Here is a 22,220-nt window from a genome sequence, read left to right on the forward strand (position 1 = left end):
AACAGTTGGCCGCAAGGATTGCTGTACAATAATAATATATGGAGGTGTATGACATTGAAAACATTACAAAATATCGAAAATGAGTTTTTACGAAAAGGAATTATGTTTGCAACATTTGAAACTTTGAGTAATTATTAATATAGATAGTTTTTCTAATAATACTGAATATATTATAAAATAATGTACGCATTGTAAGAAACGTAGATTATATAAAAAATATTTTATACAAGTAACAACAAAATCAATTTGAAATACTATTCAATTAATTTTAACTTTATTATTTTTAGATGAAATAAAAGAAACATAAATTAAAAACACATTTCATGAAGTAAATCGCATATGGATTACGAAAAAATCATACTCACCGAAAATAAAAAGTGACAGTTCAGCTTTGCAAAATTTCAAAAAAATTCATAAAATCGTGGAAATTTTTGAAAGATATATCAATAACAATATATCAATGAAAACGGAGTAATTACTATGTGAACTATTAGACATACCAGTCCATTTGACCGCAAAGATCTTCCAATCTGCACATCATGTTTTGTTTGCCCATAGTTTCGGTGTAGAACGACTTGAAGTGACTTCTCCGCTTCTGTATGTATCTTCTGGTGTACGATGTACCGGTTATGCCTTGTCACTCAAGTTGTTCGACAACTTTTAACTTAATATATTTTCCAAATTAATTTTTTTTCCAAAACATTTTTTTAAAATTATATAGGAAACGCGCGTAATTATAGTTTTAATACTTTAAATTTTGAAAAGTTATTTTACCGATTTAGATGATTTAAACGATTTTAAATTTTGATTTGCCGCTCGGTCGAGTTTAAAATTTGGAAAGTTTGGTTGTACGTTGTTTTGTTCACGGGTGTGGGTTACTAGATACTCCTATATTGGGGAACATTTGCATCACTACTAGATTAAACATATTACGTTTGTTTTTAAATATACGTATCTAGTGTGCAATGCTCAATCCAAAACGTTCGACAAACAAAAATTTCAAAATTGCCCGGCGTGAGGTATATCCTCTGTAACCAAAAAGTTACTAAAAAAATTGGTTTATTTTTATTCAAAATTAATATTAACTGTTCATAGATATTCACAAAATTGTGTTTTGCGATGTATTAAAAAAACGGTATACTAAATAATAATTAGAGTAAATATATTTTTAAGGAAGTGTGTTGAAAAAATTAAATATATAACAATATATGTGGTACATTCAGCTTATTGTAACTTATTGCTGTAGGAGGAATATTAGTCAACTCTGCTAATATGCAAGGAGATCCTTTAACAAAAGTGAGTATTTTATATATTATTTAAAATATACACGCATATATTAATTTATTTTTTGGGTACGGGAAGTTCCTGCAATTTTTGTTAAGGTACGATGCCTTGCACCACTAATTTATGTATAAATCTGTTGAGTCATTGTGATGCAGCAATTACTACGTTTATATTATTAATTGCTTTCAGACCGGAAGGCGGTATACGCGTCCCGAAAGCCGAAATGGTTTGCAAGATGAGTACCTGTCGCTGAATATTCCTCGTCGAACGGCCTACTCGAATGTCAAGCAGCCTCAACGCTCCAGCTCAGCAGCCGGATCCGCTGCCCACGGCACGCTCTACGTTTCTCCGCAACACCAGTATACCGAACAGCAGCAAGCTGGACGTAGCGATACCGCTTTGTCGCAATTCTATGCGAATCAATTGGATTCAACCAGGAATACCAGTACTCCGTCGATTTACTGCGATACGCCATCAACAGCCACTGCTTATGGTCAGTACAATAACATTTTTGCAAGCTCTATGCTTTTGTAGTGCTATCTTTCTTGCATATACGTGATGTGACATTATTTTTTGCTTAATGTAATATTGTTGATGCATTTCAATGCAAACTCGCTTGATGAGTAGAGATCGGCCCAGAATCGAACTCGTTAAGCAAACAATTTAGTTGACAACTTTTTCTGATAAATTCTTTGAACATTTTTATTTATTAGTTTATTTTTGGATATCAGGATATTCGCGCAATTTGCCGGTCTTTATAATTCAAAAACGTTTTCATAGATCTTTTTTTTAAAAAATGTAGAATCTTTGGTAATTGTTATATATCATGTCTAAAATGTTAATTCCAAAATATTAATATCAATTTTTATCTATTTCAATCATTTCTACTATAAGGACTTAATAATATATTTCATCTCATCAATAAAAATTCATTTACTCGTACATTCATACAAACACTAGCATAAACTAAAAATAGATTTTAATGCAATCAAAATTATGCCAATTATTGTGTTTATTTAGCATTGCCAAATGCAGAATCCAATTCAAATGGTACAGCGCCTGATTTTTCAAATGAAGCAAAGATATGCGTGATGGATACAAATGGACAATATGATGCTGGACAGATGTGGTATAATCAGCCACAAATGAGCGAATCTCTTAACATCACGCATATGAATCAGGGAAATCAAGATGGAATGATATAAAATCAAAAAAAACCCTCCATCGCAATTCAGAAATCTACCAGTTCCACTAAAAATCAATTCATAATATTTACACCAGTTAATGTGTCTACATAGTTTATATTGCATAATATAATTTAAAATTTAAAAAATCCTAGAAACATTGAGATTTAGAAAGCAGCTCTACTGTATAAAATTTGGAATAATCCTTGATGTAATTAATTTTTATTGTTCAATAATTTTCGTCATTACATAATGAACTTGTATCTTTTCATAAATGTTAACTATTTGAATTTTGCTAAAAATGACAATGGCTGCTCGATTTAATAGATTATACTACTGTACGGACGATATTGTAAAAAATATAAGTAATAATATTTTGATCTTTTATTAAGTGCAATGAAGGTTGAATATCAACCGTAAAATGTTTAGAATCAAATGCATATTTATAACGAAGTTTGCCAATAGCATATGATAAATAAGTAAACATTTTCTAGAATGAATTTAGAAAGTTGTCGAACAATCTAGAAAATTAACGGTAGCAGCACTGTTTAGCTCTGCTTTTTTGCTAGGTATAAAAAATAAAAACCAATCTTGCATATGTCTGCAGAAAAAACTCGTTCCAAATTTGATTTTTTTCTGAAATGTTTCAAGTATCAAAATATATTTAATTACTTTCAAAAATTCAGCGTTTTATAATTCTATTTGTGATATTAATTCACTCTGTATATTTTATGAAACTGTTCTTTTCCTCGATCATTTTGTTTTTCTTAAATGCACGATACCTTATACGGCTAATTTGATCATTAAATAGTTTTACTTTTTTACCACGCTGGCCTGCCTTGACCAATTACTACTTAATGTACTTGGATCCAATACGCAAAAAGTAATTAATCATTAAAGTCGAAATTAAAACGAAATTACCATTCTTTACACTTTTTTTTTCGTATTTCCGGAACGACAGGACCTACCCCTCGCAAAAAAACCAAAAGACTTTGTTCAAAAATATTTGAATTTTTAAGTTTACTTTATTTTTATTAAATCAAATATTTCTACCAATTGACTTAATTAAATAATTTCGAAATATTCTTAAGTAAAAATAGTAAATATTTTTAAGGTTATATTTGTTTAGCAAATATTTTATGATGATGAGAAATGATATCGAAACAGCAGTTCATAAAAAATGCCCTAAAAGATGCAATATGCAAGTATTTCAAACTTGTGAATAGAATGAAAAACTTAAAAAAAAAAAGTTAAAATTATCGTTACAAAAAATGAGTGCCATTTAATTTGGTTTTAACTTGTAACGCACTTTTAATAATTTAGGTTTACTGTAGCAAAACCAAAATTTACCATTCCTTTCAACTTCAACACTTCTTTCAATCTTGTTTTGTAAGAATTACCAAATAAATGGTAATAAGAATTTAGCATATAAAAGTATTTTAACTATAAGTATATTGTCTAGGATATATAATAGAATATATAAGCGCATCCGTAGTTACTACGCAACTAAATTTTATTAGATCAATTACGATGTCGGTGAAAACAAAATGGGTATTGACAGTTCTGAAATGCGCCTTTTGAGATTTCTTCTGAGATATTTTCCACCAGGTTTGCTAATTTGATTATATATTACTACAGTAATTTTATAATGATATTAATTAAATTAATCTAATCTTACGTAGGACTTGGATTTGAATACAAGAAAACGGGCGAGACTCACATTAAAATGATCGATCTTCTGGATTTGACACATAAGCAAGTATTATAATGAATTAAATGAACGATTATATTTCAATTTCAACGTTAATTCTATAATGTGCAGTATTACAGTACCGACATTAAACTATTGGCGTATCGTATAAATAAGGAACATAAGCTGCTATATGGTGACGTCCAATCGGAACTGGAAGAAATACTGCAAAGGCTGAAAGATCGCTGTTTGGAAAGCGTTGATCACAAATATTATAAATACAAATCATTACGATCTCATGCATTGCCAATCACAAATGTTGCATTTGATAAGTCCGGAGAAAGGTAAGGCTCTTTTTATTTAAGTGCCCATATGTCATTTTGATTGTTAATATTTCCCCAATATACTCGACGATCCAGGGGCATACTCCTTAAATCTTGGGTTAGAAGGCCCAAGAACAAAAATTTGGAATAATTACAATGAAATTTGAAAATTTTGACATATTCTAATATAATTATATTAAAAAAAATTGAAATATTAATATCACCACCGATATTTCAAAAACCAGTAAAGTTACGAATTTCTCAACAACAATATTTGAAAGTAGAGGATAAAAGATGTACAACAAGCCATTACCTTGATTCTTACGACGTTGCTATCGGAACAAAAACGACAATGTTTGAAAATCCACAACAAAAGTATTATCTTTCGTTTTTATTAACTTCCCGTAGGGTAAGTTATAGTAATCGCAAAAAAATCGAAAATGAAAATTTTTATATATCTTTACGTTTCAGAGGTTTCTGAACATTTTGGCATACCTTAGAAAAAATGGATGTATGTGTGTTGTGTGTGTGTGTGTATGTGTGTGTGTGTGTGTGTATGTATGTATGTATGTGTGTGTATGTATGTGCGGATACAAATTTTCGTCGACGATTTCGGGAACACGGATCAACCGATTTGAATAAATCAAAAAACATTCGATTCGTATTGATAAGGAGACGTGCTGATTAGTTTTTGGCGAAGGCAGGTCTAGCCGTTCCGGAGATACGGGGCAAAAAGTGCCGAAAACGGTAACTCAGGTTTTTAGAGAACGGAGCGTCCGATTTTAATAATTCAAAAAACATTTTACTTGTATTGACAAGATAAAAAATTGATCAAATTTTCATAAAGGCAGGTCTAGCGGTTTCGGAGATCTAACGAAAAAAGTAAAAAAAAATGCCATTTGGCGGTCAAAAATGATCATTAGACATATGCACATCAAATTTTCAGATATTTTATAGAGATTTTAACAATAAGTTTAAATTTTGTTTATTTTTCTATAGGTTCCGTACCAATGTTTACCCGTTAGACAGCGACGCCGCGCTTACGCGCTTTATATTTTGTCTCTATGCAGTTAAAGCAGTACGATTGCTTTGAAAAACAAGTTCAGATCTTCCAAAATATGTCAAAATAAAGAAAACATTTTTTTCAAAAAAAAAAAAATTAAAAAAATTTTTTTTTTAAAAAAAAATTTTAAAAAAAATTTTTTTTTTTTTCAAAAAAAAGTAATTTTTTGTCCAATTTATAGTTTCTCAAAAATCTTATTTTTTCGAAGTAAATTTTTTTCAAAAATGTTAATCGTTTTTAAAAAAAATAATAATTTTTGGTACGGGAAGTTTCAGCAATTTGCCTTAAGGCACGATGCCCTAATTGCCTTAAGACAGAATTCCACTTACAGCTAGTTTGTTTTGGTTGTGAGCACTGTGGCTTAGTTTACGAGACCTTAATATATTTTTTAAGTATAGGTTACTTAATTGTTTTACAAGATGTGTTGTTAATTATAATTAAGATTCAACCGTTTTTTTATATAACCTCTATAAAGTAAAAAGGACCAACTATTTTTCCTAGCGAAGATGTAAAAATAAAAAAATGCAAATAAAAAAAGTTAAAAAACGAAATTATACAAGAGATAATGTAAATAAATAGTTACTTCAACTCTGCTGATGAATATTAACAGCAGACCTATAACAGATTTTATAGTGTGATATCTGTAAAAAATGCACCCATAAAATTAATTTTTTGCATTGGTTGAATAGCTAGTAGGTAATATTTTGTGAAAATTCTTCAAAATTAAAATAAGACGTTTGACCTGTTTGCCCAATGGCCATCCAAATTTACCCCACCTATGGGGTAAAAAGAACCAGGTTACAGATTTCAAAAAATAGCAAAAAACCAAGGTTTCCAAAAAATAGCTAATAAATTTTACATACGTTTCGAATCCTTATTTGGCTTATATATCACGAATAATAACAAATACACAAATTATTATAAAATATCGCGTTAATCACAACAGTGAACAAATAACTTGCATACAGAGGTGACCATATTTTTTGCATGAAATCCGGGACAGATTAGAATGTGTGTGAGAATTATAAATTACTTCAATAATAAGGATAATAATGAATTGTTTCTATACCAATGGCAAAAAAAAAACATCCAAATGTTTAGTTTTATAGCAATGACAATTACTTAAGTTGGTTGTGGTAACAAGAACAGGTTTCAGTATATGTAACTCTGCGCCCTAAAGAAGTGTGGTTGAGTCTATAATGTTTTTTTCTGCCGATTTGAAATGCCCTATTTACATATATGTATATACAACTTACATACCTGCGGGTAAGAAAATAATATATCATAATGTTTAAAAGAAAAACATTAATCTTAATAAAATTCTTTTATTATATATAAAATAACAATCAAAAGTGATGTTGCATACTATACATTTATACATTTTCGCGAGCGGTATGTTATAGAATGGTATTTATATAAAATTGTATGGTATAAGTTTCTAGGTGACTCAATAAAAATCTCTAATAAAACCAATCAAATTCATTGAAGTTTTTAAACATTGTAATTAATTATTTTAGGGCTTAGGCAATGGTTTAAAGAACTTCGTAATTTTATCTTGCTTGACAGTTTGTAAAAGTTCTTTCAATTCAGAATGATACAAAGCAGTTGCATTAGCAATTTGCTTCTTAAAAATGAGACTCCGTTCCATAGATGGATCAATGTTCACAAAGAACTCACAAAGCTCATTTGCCATTCTTAAACCTTTACTAAGATTTTGCAAATTAAATGTTGCTATATCAGTACCTGTTGGAGTCTCTTCTTCAATGAGCTGTACGTCAGTTTCGGTCAAAGCTTCATCTTGTGTTTCAAGTAATTCCTGAATATCACTTAATTCTATCAGTTCGAACCCATCTCGTCCTATTTCATTTGCTATTTCAACTATATTGGCCATCAAATTTTGAACTTGCACAGATTCATCATTTTCTGTTGTCACAACAGGCCACAGTTTATTCCAGCATGACTTCAATGTATGTGGGTCCAGTTCATCCAATGATTCTTTTATGTTAACAATGCATTTTGCTATGTCAAATTTCCTCCAGCTTTCCATAAGATCCAGATCAGGATTATATTCCATATTATTCAAAAGAATTTTGAAAGTTTGTCTCATATAATAGAGCTTAAATACTTGGATTATCCCTTGGTTCATAGGTTCAAGCACAGCCGTTATGCTGGGTGGTAAAAATGTGACTTTTATACTTGGATGCATAATTTCAAGTTTGCGAGAATGAGCTGGTTCATCGTCCAAAACAAGAAGTGCTTTAAAATATAAATTCTGTTTTTTTAAATAAGTTTTAACTTCAGAAACAAAACAAGTACGGAACCAATCACAAAAAATAGCACTTGTAATACACCCTTTCTTATTAGCACGCCAAAACACTGGCAAGTTATTCTTGTTTTGATTTATTAAAGCCTGAGGATTAAGTAAGCTATAAAGCATCAGTGGCTTGATGACACAATCTCCAGAAGCATTAGAGCATAACAACAGAGTAACTCTATCCTTTGCTGCCTTAAATCCAGAAGCAGATTTTTCGCTTTTATAAATAAATGTTTTCTTTGGCATTCTCTTCCAGAACAGTTCAATTTTATGTACATTGAATACTTGTTCAGGTTTGTATCCTCCTTCAGCTACTAGGTTTGCAAATTGTTCAGAATATTGTTCTGGTGAAGGACGATCTGCAAATGCAGCTTCTTCAACAAGTTTAACGTTATGCAATGATTGTCTCGCCTTAAATTTATTGAACCAACCTTCCGATGCTTGAAATCCTCCATCTGTATATTCACCACTACCATCAGGTTCTTTAAAATTAGTGTAGAGATACTTTGCCTTTTCCCGGACCATTGGCCCATTTAGAGGCACCATTTTTTGGTTGCAGTCTTGAATCCATAATGACAACGCTACTTCCATTTTTTCTATTGCTGGATCACGAACAATTTTTGATGACAGTGAAGTTGAAGCAATAGAAGACCTTATTTTACTTTCTGATTTTTTTATTGATCGTACAGTTGATTCGTTGATTTTGAATGAGCGTGATATGGATGCAAATGATTCTCCTTGGCGTAAACGATCAAGTATTTCTATTTTCACTCTAAGCGGCAACACAGTTTTTTTTCGTAATGCAACTCGTTTCAGTTTTATTTTTGATGACATTGTACATTAAAAAAAGTGTAGAGATATATAACCACAATTTTTAAAACAAATGTGAAATGTACAACAAAAAACAACTAAAACGGACTTTATAAAAAAACAGAACAGCAATATTTAAATATATACTTTATTAACTGATTAAAAAATGCAGCACTTTTTCTTTTATTTTCTTTGTAAGACATTTGTCTTACACGCGTGTTTTAGCTTCCATAAAATTACTTCACCAACATTATAAATATTATATGTGACCACCTAAAATGCAGTCTTTTTTTTACTCTTTTATTTTAATATCATCCACTCCTAAAAAATTGTTTCTTATGTATTTTAAATAATGTAACACATCAACAAAAAGGATTTCCTTTAACTTCCCAATCATGTATGTATGTATTCAATCTATGACATGATAAATAATTATTATCTCTTTTTAAGTATTTTGCAGACTTTAGATATTAGTGGTATTTTGGTCAGAGATATATACAACAATAATCAATCTAATACTTTCTAAACTCTGAATAATTCTTCTTCTCATAATTTAAAATAAATAGCATGTTTCTACTTTAAACATATTCCTCGTGTGATGAACATCACATTATCGCCCATGAAAAGCTTTTTTCACAATAAACTTTAAGTTCAATTATTCCATCACTTTTGTAATTGTATTCAAGGTCTCATAATATAAATAGATATCTTTATATACTGTAGATATTTCTACAGTATTATAACCAAAAATATTCATCAATTCCACTTTCAAATGGCATTCTTAATTCTTTTGGTTATTTTATGGATAAAGGAATTTTAAGTATTTTTTTTCTGTATGATTGTAACCTTTTTGATTCTTTTTTAATAAAATAGTAGATATGTGTGTTAAGGATCTGTATTGCAAATGCAGTTAGGACATGTTAAATTTAGCAGTTGTATAATTCACCTTCGTAGTAGTCTTCTGGTGTAAGATATTGTGCAGGCTTCTGCAATCTATTTATTTTAAATAGTCACATTTTTTCTATAATTCCAGCAATCAAATGTAATTTTATTTCCTCTGTATGGTCATCCTTTTCCTGCTTATGTAAAATAATCAAAATGAATAATAATTCATTTAAAAATATGTCTAGCATTATCTAAAAATGTCTATGTTTGAATAGCATTATGATGGAAATCATGCCAGCTATGTATGGATTGAAATAGATTTATTTGAACTGTTTATAACATTTGATCATTCCGTAAAATTTTTGACTCTAATTATAGTCTATTGATTAAAATCATCTAGTTTTCAAAATTACGGATTAAAATCACGTATGTGCATCATTTTTTATTACTAAGATTATTGATATTTTAAATTTACCTACTTGTAATTTTCATGATAAAAACAATGCATGGTAATTTTAAACTTCATTCTGCAACTCGATAGATACTAAATATAACTAACTTATTTATTAATATTATTATTTGAAATAAAAAGTAAAATTTGGGCTATAAAAAATCATATAAACTTTAAATGTAAACAAACTGTGAACTAGAAGCATCAATTCATGTGTTTGAAAGTTTATCATTTGAATTGACAAGAGGGTTAACATTGGCTAAGATGGTATCAGTTTGTCTGTCAGAAACAGTAGTACCAACGTTGTCAGAAAAAACTGTAAATATCAAATTGAAAAACTTTGTTTAGTTTTTTTTAATAATTTAATAGTGGGCATAATTTGAATAGATTTTAATGAAGAAATTAAAAACAAGAAAAATTATATGGTTATTAAAGTTGTAATGAAATTAAATAAGTTAAAATTATAATAATGTATTGCGCTTCAGGAAATGTGAACATAGTTAAATAAGCATGTGTGAACAGCTATTTTTGAGTAAGATTATTTATAACAGTGTATCCACAAAAATGAAAACCAGCAAAATGTTAGATAATATCACTAACTACTATATCATTTTCAATTTATCAATTTTCTTGAGTATTCGATTAATCTTTTTTCTTGAATTCGTACATATTTTGATAGACTTTTTTAAATTGTCATTTGTCACATTGGACGCAAAACATCCAAAGTTTGTTACTCATAATTAACTTCCCGTAGGGTAAGTTATAGTAATCGCAAAAAAATCGAAAATGAAAATATATATATATATATCTTACGTTTCAAAGCTTTCTGAACATTTAGGCCTATCTTAGAAAAAAGGGATGGATGTATGTGCGGATACAAATTTTTGTCGACGATTTCAGGAACACGGTTCAAACGATTTCAATTATTCAAAAACATTCGATTCCTATTGATAAGGAGACGATTAGTTTTTGACAAAGGCGGATTCAGCCGCTTCGAAAGTACGGGGCAAAAAGTGCCAAGAATGGTAACTCAGTTTTTAAGAGAACGGAGCGTCCGATTTTAATAATTAAAATAAACATGTTATTTTTGTTGATGAAAAAACACAACTGAATAGATGATGAAAAACTGGTTAAATTTTTGGAAAGGCATGTCCTGCGGTTTCCGAGATCCGGTAAAAAAAGTACAAAAAATGTCATTTGGCGGTCAAAAATGATCATTAGACATATGCACATCAAAATTTCAGATATTTTATTAAGATTTAAATAATACGTATAATTGTTGTTTACATTTTTATGGTTTACGGGACATCGGGCGTTTACGCGTTTCGATATTTCGTCTCTATGCAGCTAATGCAGCGCGATTGCTTTGAAAAAAGTTCAAAATATCTAAAATATTTCAAAATAAAAAACATTTTGTTTCAAAAAAAGTCAAAACCTTTCAATAATTTAAAATTTTTCAAAAACCTAATTTTTTTCAAAGTTTAAAAAAAATTTTTTATCGTTTTTAAAAAAAAATTAATATTTGATACAGGAAGTTTCAGAATTTTGCCTTAAGGCACGATGCCATACACCGTTTTATAACTTAAAAAACATTTAAACACGGATACTTAAATAATTCAAGTATAATGTATATTATGCTAAGCTTTCATAAACTAAATAACAGTGCTCCTAACCAAAAAAACTAACAACAAAAAAAATATAATTTGTTATCTAGTTTCAAACATCGTTTATCTACCGCTAACGATGTCGAAAATCGAGGTGATTGAGCTGTTTTATTTTTAAGTTAGATTCAACATTTTTTTTTAACCTTTATAAAAATTTACCGGTAAAAAGGACCATCTAAGCTTTTACCCTCAGAAAGGTGTAAACAATAAAAAAAGTAAATCAAGTTAAGAAAACCAACTTTGGTGGCGAAATACCAAATAATGGTTATATACAGTGTTATCTCTGTAAAAATGTATCAATAAATTTTATATTTTGCATTGGATGAATAATGTAAAATCCTTTTAATGAAAAATGAGACATTGAACCTAATGGCTGTTCTATATTACCCCGCCTATGGGGTAAGAAGGACCAGGCAAGAAGTCTTTAAAAAACTATTTCTACAATGATGAATTAGCTGGAAGTTTTACTTTTTATGTTTTACTACACCTAGTAAGATAGTTAGTTATTTGATATGTGTTAATTGTTGTCATATAATTGTTTTACGTCATCACAATATAATTGCTCATAGTCAAATTGGACTTTTGTGCCCCGCCCTACTCTTTATATAGTTATACATTTATTTTATAAGATACTCTATACTTCTTGTCATTGATTCTTTTACTTTCAGAATTTTTATTATGTCAAAATGATTTATAAATTAAACGGAATGCATAAAAATGTGCATAAGCAATGAGACATTTATGGAACATAAACCTTGTAATGTTGACATTTTTATTTGCAGATGCTTGTCCGGGAGTTACGACAGAACATGCAAGGTATGGGATGTAGAAACTGGAGAAGAAATAATTTCACTCGAAGGTCATAAGAATGTTGTTTTCTCCGTAGCATTTCAATACCCAGATTGGTAAATATTTATTAAAATATTAAAAACATCTTCTACAATACATCTACTTATTTTATTTTTTAACTTCTCGTAGGGTAAGTTATAGTAAACGCAAAAAAATCGAAAATGAAAATTTTTATATATCTTTACGTTTCAGAGGTTTCTGAACATTTTGGCATACCTTAGAAAAAATGGATGTATGTGTGTGTGCGTGCGTGTGTATGTGTGTTCGGATACAAATTTTCGTCGACGATTTCGAGAACACCGATCAACCGATTTCAATAATTTAAAAAACATTCGATTCGTACTGATAAGGAGACGTGCTGATTAGTTTTTGGTGGAGGCAGCTCTAGCCGTTCCGAAGATACGGGGCAAAAAGTGCCAAAAACGTTAACACAAAAACGGAGCGTCCGAAAAAACAACTTGTATCAAGATTTTATCATGAAGGCAGATCTAGCGGTTTTGGAGATCTAATGAAAAAAGTAAAACAAAAAGCCATTTGGCGGTCAAAAATGATCATTAGACATATGCACATCAAATTATCAGATATTTTATAGAGATTTTTACATTAAGTATGAATTTTGTTTACATTCCTATGGGTTTCGTACCAATGTTTATCCGTTAGACGGCGACGCGGCGCTTACGCGCTTTGACATATCGTCTCTATGTAGTTAAAGTAGTACGATTGCTTTGAAAAAAAGTTCAGAATTTCCAAACTATGTCAAAATAAAGAAAACTTTTTTTTTCAAACATTTTTTTTTTTTGTTTTAAAAAATCTAATTTATTCGAAGTAACATTTTTTCAAAAATGTTAATCGCTTTTAAAAAAATAATAATTTTTGGTACGGGAAGTTCCAGCAATTTGCCTTAAGGCACGATGCCTTAATTGCCTTAAGACATAATTCCACTTACAGCTAGTACGTTATTTGCAGTAATAGAGCATTGACGGGGTCCTTTGACAAGACAGCACGTCTTTGGAACCTGCGTACAGGCGCATGCGACGCTATATTTTGGGGACACAGCGCTGAAGTTGTATGCTCGGAGTTCAGTCCCCAACGAGACTCAGGTGTGGCTGCTACGGCTTCTTTAGATGGCACGGCACGGCTGTATCATTTGGCCACAGGTATTGTAACCAAATTTCATTATATTTCCAAAGAGTACGAGTTTGATTATGGTAATTGAATGTAATCATTACTATCATAGATATTCTTTTATTTTTAATCATTTGAATTTAAGAAAAATTTTGTTTAAAAAAGGAATCGATCTCGTTTGAACAAGCTAATCAGTACGATGTACATACCTACACTATATAATTTTTTTATCCGAAATATCTATATATCCAATTTTTAAATGCTGATCTATTTCAAACAGTTTCGGAATTCATTCAAATATGTTGAGCCATCAAATTAGGGGCCGTTCAAGTATTACGTAAGCACTATAGGGGGTTGGGGGGTTATGGATTTGCTTATTTTGAGTTGACATGGGGGGCAGGGGAGTCTGGATGATGATTAGGTCATAGGTAGTATTTTTATTTTTTTTTACCGAATGGCAACCTTACTTTGTCTTTGCCAGTATCAAAAATTTAAAATAAGTTTATTATGTTCGTAAGATTATAATAATTTTGTTACTCTATGTTCAATACGATATCAGTAAAATCTCTACATCCTAAACCTATTTTCTTATTTTTAAAGTTATAATTATAACCTAATTACAATATTAAAAAAAACAATACATTAATTGCAAAATGTTTACGTAAGCATGGGGGTAGAGGGTAAGAGCTTTGCTTACTTTTGCTGACAAAGGGGGTGGGGGGTAAATAATTGTAATAAATTGTAATAAATCTTACGTAATACTTGAACGATCCCTTATCAATATCAATATTTACACTTTTTAAATATGTATGAGTTTTGTGTTTTAACAATTTCAAAAATATTTACTCATAAAATGAAACAGTAGTCTCAAATTTAATGCTTTTCTCTTCTAATAGTTTATCGTTTTCAACGACTTTCTCAACTACTCAACTTTTGCGAATACTGGATAAAAATCAAAAATTTGTTTCGTAATTTGATTTTCAGTTCTGAAATAAGATTAATCAAAAAAACTCAAATTGAAATCTTCAATGGAAGGAAATTTTAAACCGAAACATATTATACATTCGAAGAATTTAAGCATAATTTTTTATTTTTTAAATTTTGTATGGTCTAAAACTAATTATAATACCTCGTGATGATCATTGTATTTATAAATTTAGGTCAAGAAATACGCACATTTTGTGGTCACAGTGCTGAAATAATAGCTCTGAAATTTAGCAAGGACGGAGAACGGATGATAACTGGATCTTTTGATGGAACTGTGAGCTTATGGGATCCTCGTGTCAAAGAGTAATAATTTGAATTAATTATTGTATATATATATATATATATATATATATATATATATCGCACCATATATGTAGACCTTCGAAAGCAATAATGCCAGTGTTCAATGTAATTATTAAGCGAAAAAGTCATCAACAACTCGAAATGCCAAAGTGTCAAAATCGTATTTAAATGTTGTAAGTAAGTATTTTATCTTAGCTTTTTACATTGTTATATTAAAGCATTCAAAACATCGTATTAAAAAAAAATTAGTAGCCAGGTAAAAACTAAAAATGACTATTTTGAGATTCAAATCATAGCATTACAACCCCGCAATCACTTGCAGTATTCTTTAAGTGGTCTTGAAGCCAATAGATTGAACATGGTACAATAATTTTGCTCATCAACTTTCCCTAAATTCTGTTGATAATTATGTTCTTATTAACGTAAGGACTTGCTGTTAGTAGATAAAAATGCTTAAGATGATTTTTTTATTATTATTTATTATCTAGCAACAATAGATCGTAATATTTTTTTGAAAATGTATTTCAAATTGGAAGTTACAAATCTTAAGCGCCGATTTAAGAGATTAAGAACGAGTGAGATAATATTATCGATATCTCCGCCTAAATTAAAAATACTAGTTTTAATTCGATTTTTTTAACTTCCCGTAGGGCAAGTTATAGTAATCGCAAAAAAATCGAAAATGAAAATTTTTATATATCTTTACGTTTCAGAGGTTTCTGAACATTTTGGTATACCTTAGAAAAAATGGATGTATGTGTGTGTGTGTGTGTGTGTGTGTGTGTATGTATGTATGTATGTATGTATGTATGTATGTACGTGTGTGTATGTATGTGCGGATACAAATTTTCGTCGACGATTTCGGGAACACGGATCAACCGATTTGAATAATTCAAAAAACATTCGATTCGTATTGATAAGGAGACGTGCTGATTAGTTTTTGGCGAAGGCAGGTCCAGCCGTTCCGAAGATACGGGGCAAAAAGTGCCAAAAACGGTACCTCCATTTTTAAGAGAACGGAGCGTCCGATTTGAATAATTCAAAAAACATTTTACTTGTATTGACAAGATGTAGAACTGATCAAATTTTCATGGAGGCAGGTCTAGCGGTTTCGGAAATCTAATAAAAAAAGTAAAAAAAAATGCCATTCGGCGGTTAAAAATGATCATTAGACATATGCACATCAAATTGTCAGATATTTTATAGAGATTTTAACAATAAGTATGATTTTTTTTTACATTTCTGTGGGTTCCGTACCAATGCTTATGCGTTAGACGGCGGCGCGGCACCTGCGAGCTTTGACATTTCGTCTCTATGCAGTTCAAGCAGTGCGATTGCTTTGAAAAAAAGTTCAGAATTTTCAAAATATGTCAAAATGAAGAAAAAATTTTTTTTCAAAAAAATTTTTTGTTTTCAAAAAAAAAATTTTTTTCTAAAAAAAAATTTTTTTTTTCAATTAAAAAAATTTTTTTTTTCAAAAAAAAGTATTTTTTTGTCAAATTTATAGTTTCTCAAAAATCTATTTTTTTCGAAGTAAAATTTTTTCAAACATGTTAATCGTTTTTGAAAAAATAATAATTTTTGGTACGGGAAGTTCCAGCAATTTGCCTTAAGGCACGATGCCCTAATTGCCTTAAGACAGAATTCCACTTACAGCTAGTTTTATAGTATTTTCATAAATTGCGACACTTAACAGCTTCAACAACCTATCATTTTATTGACTAGGACTTTCTCTCCGCATAAATTTATTCTAAATATAAAACAAGTAAACCACTAATTATATACGAGTTAACTTGTAGTAGGGTTAGTTATAGTAATCGCAAAAATATCTTTACGTTTCAAAGGTTTTTGAACATTTTGGAATACCTTAAAAAAATTGATGTATGTGAGCGTGTGTGTGCGTGTGTGTTCGTATGTGGATACAATTTTTAGTCGATGATTTCGAGAGCTCGGATCAACCGATTTGAAAGATATAAAAAATAATACGATTCATATTGACGAGAAGACGTGCTGATTAGTTTTTGGTCGAGGTAGGTCCAACGGTTATGGGGCAAAACGTGCCAAAGTGGCAATTCAGTTTTTGAGAGAACGGAGCTTCCGATCTGAATGATTTATAAAACATTTTACTTGCATTGACAAAATGGAGAACTGATTAAGTTTTTGAGTAGGCAGGTCCAGCGGCCTAGGCTCGATCGTCGGAGATGTGTAATAAAGAAAGTTATTAAAAATGTCACTTGGTGGTCAAAAATGATCATTAAATATATGAAAATCAAATTATCAGATATTTATAAACTTTAATAACAAGTTTATATCTTGTATACATTTCTATGGCATCCGTACCAACATTTATCCGATAATATGCGGCAAGGCGCTCACGCGCTTGGATATTTCTTCTCTAAAATAGCTGCACAGTGCAATCACAAGTTCAAAAAAGTTCCAAATTTTTAAAGAATATCAAGATGTAAAAGAAATCTTTTTTTTTTTTAAATTCAAAAATTTAATTTTTTCAAAGTTTTCAATAAAATTAAAGGCATTTTTAAAAATGTAAACTTTTGGTACGGAAAGTTCCTGCAATTGGCCTAAAGGCACGATGCCATGCCCACTAGTTTTACATTTACACAGACATTGTTAACTTCCCGTAGGGCAAGTTATAGTAATCGCAAAAAAATCGAAAATGAAAATTTTTATATATCTTTATGTTTCAAAGGTTTCTAAGTATTTTGGCAACCTTAGAAAAAATAGATGTATGTGTGTGTGTCTGTGTGTATGTGTGTGTGTGCGGATACAAATTTTCGTCGACGGTTTCGGGAACACGAATGAAGCGATTTGAATAATTTAAAAAACATTCGATTTGTATTGATAAGGAGACGTGCTGATTAGTTTTTGGCGAAGGCGGGTCCAGCCGTTCCGAAGATACGGGGCAAAAAGTGCCGAAAACGGTAACTCAGTTTTTAAGAGAACCGATTTGAATAATTCAAAAAACATTTTACTTGTATTGACAAGATGACGAATTTTCATGAAGGCAGGTCTAGCGGTTTCGGAGATCTAAAGAAAAAAGTAAAAAAAAATGCCATTTGGCGGTCAAAAATGATTATTAGACATATGAACATCTAATTATCACATATTTTATAGAGATTTTAACAATAAGTATAAATTTTGTTTACATTCCTATGGGTTCCGTACCAATGTTCATCCGTTAGACGGCGACGCGGCGCTTTGACATGTCGTCTCTATGCTGTTAAAGCAGTACGATTGCTTTGAAAAAATGTTCAAGATTTCCAAAATATGTCAAAATGAAGAAAACATTTTTTTTTTCAATAAAGATTTTTTTTTTTCAAAAAAAGTAATTTTTTGTCAAATTTATAGTTTCTCAAAGATCTAATTTTTTCGAAGTAAATTTTTTTCAAAAATGTTAATCGTTTTAAAAAAAAATAATAATTTTTGGTACGGGAAGTTCCAGCAATTTGCCTTAAGGCACGATGCCCTAATTGCCTTAAGACAGAATTCCACTTACAGCTAGTTCTCTATTGTAGCCGTTGCGGAGTGTTGCTGGGCCACGAGGCAGAAATAAGCAATTGCCTATATAACTACGATGGTACGCTGATTGCTAGTTCATCAATGGATAAATCTGCTCGCATTTGGGAGACGCGTACCATGAATTGTTTGGCAACGATTTCTGGACATCAGCACGAGGTGGTGCTGCATCGGACCTACATTTTTATTATATTTTGCAGCTTGCAGTTAATCACTTTTATTTGCTCTTTTGTTAATCCTTTGAAACCTATTTGATTTGCGATTGCGCTTTTTATGTTTCTCAATTGCAATCATATTTTCTTTGTAGCCACCATAATTTTTTTGCATGTATATATTTTACATGTAATATCTTCGAAGTGTAATATTTTCATAATCGTCTTAAAATTGTTCTCAAAATAAATAATTTTCTTTTCTTGAATTTAACAAATTGTTATTTTGATTTTTTTTAAATAACACGTACTTACAACAAATTGTGGCATTTTGAATTAGTAAAGTTTTTAGCAATAAAAATGCAAAAATGAAAAAATAGAGAAATAAAGAAATAAAGAATTACAATATAACAATATTAACAAATTTCATTTGGAAACCATGCCGATTTTTGAAATATATTATATTTTTGTGTTTTTTGAATTCAGGTGCTCAATATAGCCTTCGATGGCAGAGGAAGACGCTTAGCAACTGCAAGTAGTGACTGCACTTCGAGAGTTTGGGATGTCCATGGAGATTTTAGTTTACTAGCGGCAATGACTGGTCATACGGATGAAGTGAACACGGTTATAATAATATTAATTATATGATTATTCTTTATATATATATATATATATATATATATATATATATATATATATTAGCGTGGTCCTTAATATGGACATTCAAATTTCTTTGCTCGCTAGGGGTCAAATGGTTCCAAATTGATAAAAAACAATTCTCTGAAAGTTTTAGCTCTTAATATTGTCTTTTAGATAGAGCGCAAAATTTTGCAGAGCGTCGAATTTTCAATAAAAAGTTATACGAATTTTCACTTTTAATTCATTTGTCGCTAAATTATACCTAAAAAATTTTTTTTCATGCTATTTCCATACAAAGTTTGATTGAATTGCGCACTATCTAAAAGTTAATATTAAGAGCTAAAACTTTCAGAGAATTGTTTTTTATCAATTTGGAACCATTTAAGTCCTTGGGAGGAATGAAATTCGAAAATGTCCATATTAAGGACCATCCTAGTTATATAAATATATAATTACATTACTGCTTCTACTACGTGATTCTTCGATCTGATTCCTAATCTGTTTCTTCGAGAGGCAACCCTGTTGTTGGCTTATTAGATATGTGTATCTAATAGTGTTGATTGGTATGTGATCAGGGATGTCTGCGAGATTTTTACTTGAAATTATATTATATTAGATTTGATTACTATATAAACTCAAATGAAAATTTGATATTATACCGTTTGATATCGAGCTGTACCGAGATTGGGATCAAACCCGGGACTAGTTTGTATTAGCTCGCGTCCTTACCAGTTACGCCACGGCTGACCTATAACTACATTTTCGAATATTATTTTTCAAATCGGGGCTTGATATATAATATGATATTTTTATATCTTACGTATATCTTCTATAAAATATAAGACATAGTTCCAAAATAGTTACATGTTTATATCTATTTTGGAGCTAAATCTTCTCGATTTTCAGTCAAAATTAGAAGTTCTAAAAACCAAAAGTATCATATTAGATTAATTATTTTAGTATAATTATAGTATATATCTTATAATTATTTCATAACGAATTTGTTATTTTGCAGGTCTGCTTTAGCCCTCCAGGTGGAGTTTTGCTCACTGGATCAAAAGATAATACTGCCAGACTATGGGATAGTGAAACAGGAGAGTGCATTCAGGTATTGGTTAGCTAAAATCAAATATTTTATCATCATTACAGTATCAGATATTGATTAAAATTCAGCTGATGTGTTGAAGAGTAAATCATTTATAAATAATCAATTAGACTGTTTTTATACTTTTGTATTATGCCTGAGTATATCATTTTTTAAAGAATTACATGTAATTTTTGCTCTATATTTATTATCTTTTTATAATTCAGGTACTAAGAGGACACATGGATGAAGTTTTCTCGTGCGCGTTCAACTATATGGGTGACACCATAATAACCGCTTCCAAAGATAATACTTGTTACTTATGGAGTTGATACAAGTGGTTTTCTACATATGAATAAGGTAATCTAAGTATAACTTTTATTGTTCGTCTGTTGATCAAGATAAAGCTGGTTTTGTACATGTTTTGTTTAGCATTATTAATGTTTATTTTCATGTAATCCTTACTTTTTATTCGAATACGTTTTAATTTTAAAATAATACATTTAACTTACTCATTATAAGTAACTGAAGAAGTAACTCTCCACTTACTTGAATTGCTATGGAATGATCAGTATTTTTCAAAAAACTATGAAAATGAATTTCGATTGTGTTGCTCAAAGGACCTGTAAAGTCCAGTTTGGACTCGAAAGATTCATCAAATATATATTTTATAACTATTTTTGCTTTAAATAGTATTGGTATAAAAAGCTGTATCATTTAATTATATATCTATCATTTTGCATTATTTTTGAATGAGATTATAAAGCCTGCGTATAAAATTAAGTTGACTAAAATTAAATTGTTAATGATACCCTAGTGGATCAATAAACTTGTTGATATATTTTTGTTAATTTTAAATAAAGCTTGTTGATATATTTTTGTTAATTTTAAATAAAGCTCTTTCCGAATTACGAAAAGTAAAAACACGTTCTGCTTCGACGTGTTTAGTTATTAATATTATTTTTGTTAAATTCTCCGAAATATTGCATTATTAAAATTAATAATCAACAAATGCCTTGTAAATAATAACGTAGCTTTTCTTATGAAGTCTACGATGCGCTTTTATTGTAATTATTGCCATCGTGCGTTAATTCGTACACAAAAGAAATATTTTCTTTGATTTTTTCTAGACTTTATACCATGTTTCAATTTTCGGCATTTTGAAATTTCATGATAATTTTTTATTTCAGGATGCATTAAAATTATTGTTTATTGCTCTATATTATGTTATAGGTTTTTAGACAAATTAACAATTAGTCAAATTAAGACAATAATAGAAAACTGAACAATATTCCGTATGCTCATGCAATGGATAAATCAAATCAAAGAGATTATTGAAGTTTATCATCTCTAAATAATATATATAAATATATATAAGGTCGTAGAGTCTTCACATAAATAAACAAATATTAGTATGTTGCTAGAAATTATAAATGATTAAGTAGGATAATAGACGAAATTTTCAATTAAGAAATGAACGTAAGTTGAATTTTTGTTGAATTATTGTTAGATTCTGTTTAACATTTCAGTCTTTAGAGCTTAAAAATAAGTTTATAAGCTTAGAAGAATAATTCAGAATAAATGCATAGAAGAATAATTGTTACAAGCACGTCACGTTTGTATTATATTGAATGTAACGATTTTTGGGTGCCGCACCAATGTTATAAATACTTTATAGGCTCTTTAGAAAAAGTTTTGAAACATTAATTGATTATCTGTAGACGCTTTATAAGTTGAAGATTTTTTTATTTAATTTATGGAATTTTAAAGAATATGAATGAACGATATTGATTGTTATCGGTTTATACATTATAAATAATATATATTATTAAGAATCTAGTGAAGCTACAAAGTATATAGATAATAAACTAAAGAAAAAATA

The 22,220-nt window shown here is 29.7% G+C and overlaps 1 protein-coding gene across 1 annotated transcript; it reads left to right on the forward strand.

The window, feature by feature from the left end:
* Window positions 1–4,036: 4,036 nt before the first annotated feature.
* LOC113375222 (dynein assembly factor with WDR repeat domains 1) lies at window positions 4,037–20,670 on the forward strand. Its single transcript, XM_026615167.1, has 10 exons — window positions 4,037–4,076; window positions 4,151–4,223; window positions 4,299–4,502; window positions 12,451–12,573; window positions 13,484–13,674; window positions 14,803–14,932; window positions 18,466–18,625; window positions 19,102–19,239; window positions 20,270–20,362; window positions 20,566–20,670. The coding sequence occupies exons 1-10, from the start codon at window positions 4,037–4,039 to the stop codon at window positions 20,668–20,670; spliced, it is 1,257 nt and encodes a 418-aa protein (XP_026470952.1).
* The last annotated feature ends 1,550 nt before the right edge of the window (window positions 20,671–22,220 follow it).

Source organism: Ctenocephalides felis, unplaced genomic scaffold (genome assembly GCF_003426905.1).
Source record: "Ctenocephalides felis isolate EL2017-DRISC unplaced genomic scaffold, ASM342690v1 CF-g0.4_SCAFFOLD_01886, whole genome shotgun sequence".
Lineage (NCBI taxonomy): Eukaryota > Metazoa > Arthropoda > Insecta > Siphonaptera > Pulicidae > Ctenocephalides > Ctenocephalides felis.